Consider the following 12861-nt stretch of genomic DNA (forward strand, 5'->3'; position numbering starts at 1 on the left):
TTTTTTATTATTTTCAGGTGCAGAAAACAATGTAATAGTTAGACATTTATCATTTATACCCCTCACGAAGTGATAACTCCCCTCCCTAATCTACTACCCCTCTGACATTGCATACAGCCATTACATTTCCACTGTCTCTATTCCTTATGCTGTACTCGGTCCGCTTCTTGTGACCATTTATATATATAAAATTATAGTTGACATTCATTATTATTCAGCTTCAGCTTCAGGTGTATAGTGCGGTGATCAGGCATCTACACCATCCCTGAGGTGGTCTCCCTAATAAGACTAGTGTCCATCGGATACCCTACAAAACTTTTACAACATTATTGATTATATTCCCCAAACTGTCTTTCGTAACCCCGTGGCCATCTTGTGGTTACTGATTGTGCTTTCTGATCCCCTCACCGTCTCCTTCTCCCTCACCCCACTCCCATCTAGCAGTTTTTCCTCTATGTCTCTGAGACTGTTTCTGATTAGTTCATTCATTTATTCTATTCTTTAGATTCCACATATAAGTGAGATCATATGGTATTTGTCTTTCTCTGTCTGACTTATTTCACTTAGCATAATGTTCTCTAGGTCCATCCATATCGTAGCAAATGGTAAGATTTCATTCTTCTTTATGGCTGAGTTATGGCTCCATGTTATGGCTCCATGATAATAAAGAGAAACCAGGGCAGTGACTTAGGTATATCAAGGATTTCTAAACCTGGCTAACTGAATCTCTTCTGGAAGCACTTGCCCAGAGATACAGATAAAGCCCTTTCACTGGAAAGTTTGAGCCCAGTGACTGTTACTAATGCTTGAGAAAACCTGTTGTAAATGATGTGTATTTACTAAAGAAAAAGTTAAACTAAAGTGACAGGGTAGGTACATCCTCTTCCTTACTGTTTCTTTTATTTCGAGGCTGAGACTAGAAGACTGCCTTGAACTTTGGTTAGTGGGTCAATAATGAGATTATCACTGTACTACATATAAATTACAGAACTCCGAAAAATGTACTCCAAAGTAAGTGATAAAAGATAGATTGGAAGACAGCCATAAGAATTGATCAATAAACCTTGCAAAAAAGTCCAGACATCCAGCTATTTAATTAGAAATGTAGTAAAATTTATTGATATAGCTGTTCCACTTAATGAAAACTTCCCTGGAACCTATACATGAAACGAATGAAGTGCATGACTGTGGCAAATGGGAAACAAAACTGTCAAAGCAGGGTATGCATTGTCTCAGCAACTGATATGGGTTTACACCTATTGATCAGTCCTCGTTGATACCCAATGATATTATAAGTGAAAGAATAATCACTTTGTTTAATCAAGCAAACAAAAGAGTAACTTACTATGTAATACCAAACCAATATATTTTCACAGTAGAATAAACATAACACAGGAAGTGAAAAGAATAACCTATAGTTCTAGGTACATGGCTAGTGGTGAAACTAATCAATAAATCAATCAATTGTATTTAATAGGGCCTGGCATTTGTATTACAGGCCAAGGATGCAAAGACAAATGTGACATGGTCCCGGATCTCAAGTATTACTTATTTTGAAGGGTCTTCTGATATCTATTCTAGAGCTAAGTTGACTTTTTTTTTAAATTTAAACTTTTTTATTTTAGATAATTGTAGATTGATATGCAGTTGTCAGAAACAAAATAGAGAGATTTGATGCACTCTTTACCCAGTTTCCCGCCAATGGTAACAGCTTGCAAAACTGTAGTACAATACCACAATTAGGATATTGACATCGATACACCAAGACATAAAAATAATCTCATCACCAGAAGAATCCCTCCTGTTGTCCTTTTATAGCCAACCTCTACTTGCCTCTCACTTTTAAATGGACTATCAGTAGTAGCATAAAAGGTGAGGATGCACAATCCTTTAAGAGAAATATTTTTTCTTTCTCAGTGATAATCAGTAACCTTGTTATTTTCATATAAGTTTTCATGCTTTTAACAATGCTTTTAACAAATGTTAAGGAATTAGAATTTGTAAAATTGACTTGGTTAATTAAATGTAAAATTTGAGACTGTAAAATTTGATTTGCTGAGGCTGGTTTTTTTATAGATATATATCTTTTCAGTAAAAATATATTTCAGGATAAGTCATTTCTATATTCAATAGATCATACATATAACATAGTAAATAATTAAAGAATTAAAAAAATCATCCCCGACTTTATTCGGTCAATTTAGTTTTGTAAACAATTACACACTTACTCAACTTAAGTGACGAAAAGTTATGAGGGAATCAGTGACCACTAGAATGAAAGAATGATAAACATGATTCTCAGTTTAGTGTAATTAGATATGCTTCTACTGTCATTGCCTGTATAGTGGTATAATTTACAAATATTGTGAGGGATTATTTCTATAGGTAAATCCTCATTTGTCTCTGAGAATGAGATACAACTTGATAACAAGCATCATGCAAATTCAGACTTACAAGACATTTGATGCCAGAAATACTTTGTGGAGATTGGTGGAATTTTTAGAAAATATTTTCAAGATCAAATTAATAGTTATTGATTCTGTTTGCTTAGCTTTCAAAAAAAAAATAAGATTTCCCTCCCAAAGAATTTTTACATATACAACAATGGGTGAAAATTTAAGCTAAATAACAAAAAAGCATTTTTGTCCGTCCTTGTGGAATTTATTTTAAGTAAACATCAGGACTCTATATTCAGGTGAAGACCCAGTCATATATTCTGGATAAGTATTGTAGATTTTCCAAGAGTGAATATACTATACAATAAACTGAACACAAGAACTATAGGAAGGGAGTATAAATTCTTTTTCCACCAATCATAATTCTTCAAATTTTACAATGCATGCAGATCCTCATATAAAAATCAATGATATTTGTACTAGATGGGCACAGAATTAGTAGTCAAAAGCTTTGGCTGCTAGCATGACAGTGAAGGTAACTTTTAGTATTTTTGAATTTATCAATTTACATTTACGAAAACATAACACTCACATCCCATCAATATTTGATGTACTCTTACCATGCACATTACAATTAGAATAACATTTTTGATGCACTTTTTATATGCACATTAAATTACAGCAGGAGCAAATGGATACATGTGTGACACTACTGGGCATACATTGCTAAAAGAAGTACACTCTTCCCCTAGAAAAAAGGCACATACATATGTCCTGTGCAAATAAGACCAGTTGCCTATGCTCCTGAATCTTGAATAATGTGGAATTTTAGGGCTTAGGATCCTAACTATATCTAATGATGAATTAAATCATAGAAAGCTTTAGCTAGCCTGCCACTGAAGGATTGGACATAATTACTCTTTGAACTTCAGTCTAGAAAAGGCACAGCTATCTTCTTACCAGACAGGTTAAAATGGAAACTTGAGAATCATTTTTCAAATATTCAAACTCTTTTCATGATCTTCCTAGTTAAGGCTTTGGCTTTACGGAGCTACTATAAATGTGATAATTTCTTGGTGATAGGAAACAATTTAGATGAAAGAAAAAAGAGAGAGAGACTGCTAAAGGAAACATCAGTATTACTAATGTCAGTGAATACAGAAAATATTCCCATAGAGTAGACAATGAATTTGAGTGTTTCATTTTCTAACTGATTAGAAAACTTGTCCTTTCATTCTCATCCAGTGACATCTGGAAACAACAAGAAAAAGGAAAATATATTCTTACAAATAAGTGTAATAATACTGAATACTCATTGTAACTTCTAAGCCTGACAGATATTTACCAGACTTAAAATTATGAGAAAACATACCTGTTGACTTAATACTTAAAATAGCTTACATGATTTAATACAACATGCTATTCTTAAAGGTAGAGTAGCTTAATCATTAGAAAAACATTAGCAATGAATATATTAGGCAGTAATATCTTGGAAAACAAAACAAAAACTAGGAAGAAGAAATAGGAAATACAATATTCACTGGTAAAGTGACATTGTTACTAATTACAAAGTTCTACAATGTAACAAACAAGCTTTATTAAAAATGGGTAAAAGTTTAAGATGGCACTTTATGAAGGTCAAGCTGATGATCCATTAAGTAGGTTATGACTCCATTATTTTAAATACTTGTATCATTTTAAGACATCCCTTCACATGTCTGCACGAACAAAAGAAGCAAATACACCATCTTCCTGTGCCAAGAGGCTTTCTGGAGTGTCATATTCTAAAATATTTCCTCGCTTCATCACAATAACTAGGTCTGCTGTCAGAATAGTGTGAACCCGATGCTGTAAGTAAAAAGAATACATGTATTTGTTACAAATGTTAAGGTACAAGCCAAAGCAATGGACATGAGCATTTCACCAATTACTCAGGGACATTTATTTACCTTGGGGTGCTAGGAGGTGCAAGAAGTACAGTCCCTCTATTTCTTTCTTATTTAACATATCATTTATCTACATTTAAAATATACTGGCCAATATGGTTGGGTCTTGTATGGGCTGTATTAAATTGAATGTAGCTAACATAGTAGTTTCATCAATTTCATGGAAGTGTAAGTAGGCTAATAAATATTTTGTCAAATAATTAAATAAGAAGAGCCATTGTGAACCAGTTGGGTTAAAGCTTAGTATAGACTAAAATTATCTCTTGTGTAGAATAAACTAATTCCATGGGCTAAACATAATTTGAATAACCCTGGAAGGTAGTCAATTCTGGGAAGACAATATGCGGAAGTCTTTTCGGGTATGCAGTGTTAGAGTAGATTATCCAGGGGTTCAGACATCCCGTCTCTTAGTTTTCAGAGATCACTACCACTCACTCGTTCTCTCTTTCCACATGGCACCCTCTGGAGAGAAGCTTTGGTGTTAGTAATTAATAATAATAAAAGCCACCACTTATTGAGCATATACTACACATTAAGTGCTCCACGCACACACTTGTTAATCATCAGAACGTTTCTCAAATGTGGGTGTTATCTCTCTCTATTTTATAGGGGAGATAAAGCAAAATCAGGCTTCATAGAGATAAAGCAAAATCAGGCGATCATATAGATAATAAATAACAGAACCAGCATCAAAACCAGGCTTATTAAATTAACTTCAAAATGTGAGCTATTTCTAACCTGCCACCGAAATGTTTCATAATGAGTATCTGGTAATTTAGAGGATTGTTCATCTGCCATTGTTAGTGTTATGGTTAAAAGTGCAGGTTCTAAAATTAGACTCGGCTCATATTTTGGTTTCACCACCTGTTGGTTGTGTGATCTTAAGCAACAAACTTGACTTTTTTATGCCTCAAGTTTCACATCTGTACAATAACGGTAATAATAGTACCTGCCTCTGTGAACAGTGGTGAGGATCAAATGAGATAATCCACGGAAAAAATTTTCAGCACCTTTGCTGACACATGCAAGCAAATAATAAATTCCAGCTACTATTAATATTACTTTTTTTATTGTTAGGATTTACAAGGGGAAAAAAATCTGTGCAGTGGGCCTTTTCACTACTCTTGCTAAGTGCTTATCTATATAGAAATATAATGTGAGCTACAAATGTGAGAAATATGGAGTTTTAAATTTCTTAGGAGCCACATTTTTAAAAGCACAAATAAATGGGTGAAATCCATTTGAATAACGTATTTTGACCTAATATATCCAAAATGTTATTTCAATAGGTGACCGATATAAAAATTTCTAATGAGGTCTTTTACGTTCCTCTGTTAGTACGAAGTCTTTGAAATCCATTGAATATTTCACTCTTGCACCATCTCTCAGTTTGGACTACCTATATTTCAAGAGCACAATAGCCACATGTGGCTGGTGCTACCATATTGGACCTGGACCACGCAGGTCAAAACATTAGCATGCTGACAGGAATACTAAACCTAGAAATAACGTCTGTTTAGCTGATACACAGGCTTCCAAAGTGCCTTCTAACAACCCAAAGTCTAACCTAAAACCGCCTCGAGGGGCAAAGGCTTATCTTCTGCCCAGGGCCATCTAGATGAGGTAGTCTCCATGTTCATGCTTTCAGAAAAGCAAGCAGTCATAGTTGGGACTCATAACTAGAGGGGGAAAGAAACACGCATATGGAGTGTGATAAAGATGACAGCTTAGAATATGCACCACTATTTTCAGCATCCACAGACAAATCTATCATTCACTGAATATGGGTAACTAATGATATATATATTTAGGAATTAGCACAAGTTGGAAGATAATGTCTAGCTTTGAGAATGGACCAGAGCTACTTGCAAACTCACACATTTAGAAAAAAATAAACTTAATGTGCTCTTTGATATCTGCTGTGCATTTTCCTTCCAAAAAATAATTGGTTCTTCAATAACCATATCATAGATGCTAAAAAAAGAATTTGGCTACGAAATCCATAAATAGAATATTATAAATATTGCCTTGATATTTTAAAATAATGTTTATTTTAAAAAATGAAAACATTGGAAAAACTTGGCCAATGAACATAAATAAAGCTGGTGTTTATTCCATTAATCCAAATTATTTTTTGCTTGACAAAGTATGGTATCAATTGCAATAGCGTTGGTAAAATTTTCAAAATTCTCCAGAGAAATTAATCCAATTAAGAATAAAGAATAAATTACTTTCATAAATGCCATGTGCAATTTTGGTGCATGAAAGCTTCTTTTTAGAAGCCAGAGAAAGTTTTCTTAAGTTGGTCCACAATTTTCACTTGGCAGTTAACAAAATTAACAGAACAACTTTTAGCAGGAAAGGAAAAATAGTTATTCTTAATAGAGCTGAATGTCATTTTACAAGGGGTCTACCACAAGTTGGTGGTGCATTCTCTCCTATGCACCTGTTAAGAAGAGTCAGTTCCACAGTAATTTGTTCTCTCCCACAGCTTTCTGTGTATCTAGTGGGGATAATTCTAGGTATCCTGGTGCCCACCTCCACCCACACTAGTAGTCTTGAAATGAAGAATAGGTGAAAGACATATAAATATATATAAAAGTATTCAGTGAATGTAGGAGAACAGCAATGAAGTAAGATAACATAATTTCTTAGTGAAAAATACAAAAAATGCTCAAGTAATCTTCCAGGTGTAGACTAAATGAGACCACTCAACAATACTCTCCATGCTTCATGCAGAATAGAGGAAACCTGTCTTTTGAGTAAGCAAGGGTTTATTTTTCCCCATTGTTACTTGTGCACTTAAGGGGAACAGGAAGTTCTTTCTCCCCCTAAATATCTTCCTGTCTCTCCAGTGAGAAAATTCTTGAAAAAATTATAGAACCAGTTTTCAAGTTAGGCAATTCTCTCACCCATTAAATCATTCACACTTGATCATTCATATTTTAGTGTGAATGAATTAATCAGGTGACTCCTTCTGGGCAGAAGGAATCACCAAGTTCACTAGTAAAGTGAGAGAAAGTAGGTTTTCTTTTCTTAGGCCCAGTTTACAGCAGGTGGGCCCTGATGGGGCATCATTTCCTGCAGCCTTGAAAAAGTCATATTTCAAAGGGTGCTCTTTTTCCCATGCGTCATTCAATAAAGTGGAAGCTTAAGCAAGCACTCCATACATAACTCCCATTAGTCAACAGTTGAACTTAAGGAATTATTTAAATTAATGCATTCTTCAGGACAGGTGGAGAACATGCATGGTATCTTTAAGGACACTTAACAAAACCTCCCCAAGCAATAGTGAAACTGGTCCTTAGCACAGAGGTAAATCTAGTTCTCAGTTTCTGGTTTCCGTAAACACTCTCTTGCATGCATACACTTGAGAACATAAGCTTGTGCTTCATTCCGAGTTGAACAGAACTGAAGCGCCTGGTTGGGCTGATTTGTGTGATAATACCTGTAAGTTAGTTCCCTTACCACCTCCCTCCCCTGGAATCCTTGTATTAGCTTTGCCTTACTGAGGGGACGCCGCTAAGATAGCTACCAGAGAATGGGATTCTCGGCACAGTACTTCATGGTGGTCTACTTGTTGGTCATCACCAAAGTGGAAAAGAGGCCATTCTTGTGGGCGAGCAAGTTTGGAACAGTATCACATTCCACTAAAATACCCTCAGAAAAGACTAAAACAAGGCCTGCATCCAAAATGGAAGAGACACGGTGCTGGAGAGAAAAGAAAAACGGAAGGAAAAGAAGAGAATCAGCAAAAGGGAAATTGTCCAGGTGCAAAACAGTTTTTGTTAAACAAGGAGGCTAAATGTGAGCAAGAATCTACCCATCTGCAAAGAGGAAGAGAGAAAACCATGGCCTAGTGTAAGTAAGCTGTAACGTGAATTACAAAGATTTAAGCGATTCTCAATTTGGAGCTCAGAGAAAAGCAGTTGCCTCAGCTGGGAGGTATCTCACTGCCTTCTTTTTTAAAACAGTTAAGTGAATAGAAACATAGAAATTAAGTGTAAATAGTAGAAGAACTGGCAGTCAAATTTTAGAATTTTGCTTCTGAAACTGCTCATCAGATCATCAGATTATTGAAAAGAGAATTATCCCACATGAGCTACCGTCTGTATCTGGTAAAAAAAACACAGGCCATGACCTGCTGGAAACTTATAAGTCCTATCATTGTAACTTAGGGGCTATGGGTAGAGCAGACAGTCTAGAACAAAACAGTGTAAAGGCTTTCAGAGCACAGCAGGTTGTTTCTTTTTTTCCTTTTCCTTTTTTTTTTTTCCCCAAAGATACAGAAACATTAGCAGAGAAATATGTGATTCAGCAAAAGCATATTGAAATTGTTGAAAAATAAAGATTATTGAATCTTGGAACAAAAACCAAAGAGGAATAAATGAACTCCATCTCCCATACTTACAGCTATTGTAACAACGGTGCGGTCTGCAAAAGCTGTCATTACCACTTTCTGCAAAATGTTTTCCTGCCAAAAAATAAATGCAGTCTGAATTATCTCTTTTGTCCCCAAGAACAATGCTCCAGTGGGCCCAAGCCCTTCTGAGAACTCCCACTAAGTCTTCCACAGAAGGTACAACAGGGAGCAGGCCCCAGCAGCAAGCTCTTGCTGGGTTAACCCTCAACAGTGTAAAGCCTGAGTAATTAATACTAATTTGTATGTAGTTGTGCTTATTTAGTGAAATGGCTTGATTAGAAACTGTTTTATTGCTTTAAATTATGTTAACTTTGAGAACAATATACTGTAACTTTCTACAGGTACTTTAATTGATCAGTCTTAGTAGGAAGAAATGATGTCAAATTACTATCTCCATATATAATTACTCTTAATTTTGAAACTGTCTCACTTTTATGGGTAATTTTACCCATTCTAAAGGGTACAGCAAGAAAATAACATAAGATTGTGGATATTTTTTATTTTTGTCTTTTCTGATGCCAATCTTTTAATATCAAATTAACTTTTATAAGAACAACATTCATTGCTGGGTCATACAGTTTGTGGTTTAATATGACTTTTCTCCTCTCAATCATAGCATTCTAGAAAGATCTTTCTTGGACGTATTTGATGTTTTTAAATAATTTCTTCCAAAAGACAAAATTTCTGGTTTGTTACCATAAACATATTGAGAAGACCATTATTAATTCTAGCCATTATTAATTCTAATGAATCCTTCTTCAAACTGCTTTAAAAAGTAATGCTTGGTTTTGGTTATCAATAGATTCTACTAAATAAAGACCTGCATACTTCATTTTAGAATTTCCATGATAATATTTGAATACTTGAATACAGTACAGTATCCTAAACAATTGAGCCCTGGAATTTTACTGTTTCGAGAATTTAACAAAAAGTAATGGCAAATTTATTTTATGTTTATTGGCAATGGGAACACTTTTAAAACTAGTGGCCCATCTCCTTTATTGTAATTCTCAATGTGCTATCATCAGTTGATCAACCAGATGAATGAGATGACACTCAAAATAATTGTACTGAGAACTCAGAACCCAAACAAGAAAAAATACATGGTAGTTTTCACATGCATTTCTCCAACTCATCAATTTAAAACGCTTAGTGCACTCACTGTGGCCATGTCAATGGAAGCTGTGGCTTCATCCATGATGAGAATGCTGCTCTTGCGGACAAAGGCCCTCGCCAGGCAAAACAGCTGCCTTTGTCCAACACTAAAATTCTCCCCACCTTCTGTGACAACTGCATCTGAGACACAGGAAGAAACAAGGATTTCACTAACGAAACACTGCTACCATTTTCCTTGGGCAAAGTAGTGAAAAGCACATCAAGTTTTAAAGAGCATGCTGGATGTCATTCTGTATGGATGCAAGGATTTCCTGTGTGAAACGTGAAGAGGAGTTTTACTTTGGAAAAATGACTATGACCCTGGGCCATCGTAGTTTTGACAGCAGTCGGTAGGTTACCTCCGTAGAGTAGAACATAAAATACTGTTAAACATTTTGAAGATTGGAAGATCTTGGAGATTGTTTAATTATGTAATATAATTATCCAAGGAGATTATTTCATATAATTATCTAAGGCCTAGAGAGATAAAGTGGATTGCCCAAGATCACACAGATAAATTAGACTTCGGCAAGAAACAATATTCTCAACTCCAATACTCATTTCTTTTTCCATTATACTGTCATTGAACTGTAGGCTCCAAGTAGGTAAAGACTGGGTTTGCTTTTGTTCATCAATGTGTCCTCAACACTTACCATGGCATCTGACATAGTAACTGAATAAAACATTGTTTCTTGGATAAATGAATGTTATATCCTCATCATTTTTCCTTTTTTTTTGTTTCTATCCACATTTCAAAAAATGTACCATTGTGAGTTTAAGGTAAATTCTGTTTCCAAAATGTCTCTTTTATTAGAATTCAAACATTTTTTAGTAGAGTTGTGTGTGGGTGGGGGTAATTTCTATTGATTATAGTCTCATTTATCAAATTCTTATAATTTCTCATGCTTGGAGGCTATGCATTTATTCTCTAAATTTTAATTTACATAAAAAATAAGGAGGATGCTAGAGATGATGAATGTTCTTCACCAGAGTTGGCCTAAACCAGGTCTTTTTCAAGCAATTGATATACTCTTCGTTAAGGCAATGAGCATAAACAGCATTCAATTCTATAGTGTAAATACAATCCCCTATTGCTAACACTGTACCATAACCCTATACACATGATTCACACCAGGTGCATGCAGCTCTCATGTCAGAGAAGAGGACAATAAAGATATATTACATTGGTGCAAAAATAATTGCGGGTTTTGCAATTATTTTTAAATTTTTAAACCGCAATTACTTTTGCATAATAATTGCCTGTATTTCTGACTATTAATGGCAAGGGAAATGGTCTCTAAATACCAAGGGGAAAGGTCTATAAGCATTATCAATTACTCAAGTAAACTTGCTGGGTTTTCCAGATGAGACATCAAAATTATCATGGAAAAGTTCATCCAGACCCCTGGAATTATTCCCACAGTCTGACACTGGTAGGTCAATGAAAATATTCTTAAAAACATGCTGTCTCAATTTTTGTTTGCAAAATACCTTCTCTTTGGATCTTAAAATCGTAAAAGGTATTGTTTTTGACAAGGTCCTCCTTCCCAAATAAATTAACAAATAAACATGGTTTTATTTTGTAGGTTGATTTAAAAAACAACAACAACAAAAAATGCCAAAACACAATTTGGTAACTACATAGTTTGTATTAACACTAGAATATTAGCCAACCTTTATCTTTCTGATTGCTTTGTTAAATAGGTTCAAATGTTAAGGAAGCACAAGTCCAAAACCATAGATGTTCATTTTTATAAATTAAAGACTATATCATGAACTCTGTTGTTTCATTAATCATGTTTGTTCGTTATCCATGTTGTTCTTTTGTTCTGTCATCAGTTATTTGACAGAAATTGTACTACCTCTGGGGCCGAATTTACATCAGAGATTGTCGGAGTCCATGTTTCATTCCTTACGCAAGTTACCAAAACTGATACTGTGACAAGATAATAGAAAAGAATTCAAAAAATTATGTTATATAAATAAAAGGAATATGCCGTCTGCACAGCAAAGAAAATGGTGGCCAATGTGAAGAAAATGCCTGCTCCTAGATGGCACCGAGTACTCTTTGAACCTAACAGTCTCTTCAGTCCTTTTATCTATGTACTGAGGGTAAGTAATCGTGTTGATCACGTGAGGAGAATGACCACAAGGAAATAGTAAAGTGACCTGTGCCCACCAATGGTGAAAAGGCAATAAATGTATTAACTGGAATATTCTGGAGTGCACACATGGAACAGAATGTTATAAAGTTCATCCTCTTGTACCTCATGCAAAATCAGTAAATTCTGAATTGCCCTAATGACCTTTAGAAGATTATTATAAATATCAGGGGATTTAACACTAGAATTATGTGATTCTCGCATAAAACATAGCCAGAGATATGTAGAATTAATTGTAAATGTAAAAAGTAAATGTATAATTTAGGAAATTTACCTAGACCTCCTGGTAGAGATTTGACCATATTCTTCAGCTGAGCAATTTCTAGAGCTTCCCAGAGTCTGTCATCTGTGCATTTGCACTCTGGATCTAAATTAAATCTATAGGGGAGAAAAATCAGTTAATTAGTTAATAAGTAAAAATAAAGAAATTTTTACATATGTTTGTGTATTGCTGCCCTTTCCTTAAAATGTAAATCCCATTTGTTTTGGTTCCTGCTGTATCTTCAGTACCAAAACAGTGCTTAGGATAGAGCCGGCATTCAGCTTATGTTTGATGATTGAATGAATGATCTTAATGTTATGAAAAATGTTTTTTGATTATATAATTAGGAAGTTTATATACATGATAAGATATAATAAAATTCATCATTTGGATTCATCCACTTTAATATTACGTTTAATATAACTTGAATAATGTCTAACAAAATATTCCTACAGAACTGATGTTAAATACTTAAGTCTATACAGGAGCATATAAAGCTAGTTTAGATGAGCTATGC

General features: G+C 34.6%; 1 protein-coding gene across 7 annotated transcripts in view; it reads right to left on the reverse strand.

Annotated features, from left to right (window-relative positions):
- Positions 1 to 1844: 1844 nt before the first annotated feature.
- Positions 1845 to 12861, reverse strand: part of ABCC9 (ATP binding cassette subfamily C member 9) — a 106466-nt gene continuing 95449 nt past the window's right edge. For 3 of the 7 annotated variants that reach the window (XM_033118183.1, XM_033118186.1, XM_033118182.1), the window contains 4 exons: positions 12357 to 12460; positions 9928 to 10061; positions 8754 to 8816; positions 4107 to 4244 (listed from right to left, as the gene is read on the reverse strand). In XM_033118183.1, coding sequence (XP_032974074.1) covers positions 4107 to 4244; positions 8754 to 8816; positions 9928 to 10061; positions 12357 to 12460 — 439 coding nt within the window. Of the gene's footprint in view, positions 4245 to 7877; positions 8054 to 8753; positions 8817 to 9927; positions 10062 to 12356; positions 12461 to 12861 lie in introns of all 7 variants that reach the window. The other 4 variants (XM_033118188.1, XM_033118185.1, XM_033118187.1 and 1 more) reach the window with 2 other exon arrangements.

Source organism: Rhinolophus ferrumequinum, chromosome 10 (genome assembly GCF_004115265.2).
Source record: "Rhinolophus ferrumequinum isolate MPI-CBG mRhiFer1 chromosome 10, mRhiFer1_v1.p, whole genome shotgun sequence".
NCBI lineage: Eukaryota > Metazoa > Chordata > Mammalia > Chiroptera > Rhinolophidae > Rhinolophus > Rhinolophus ferrumequinum.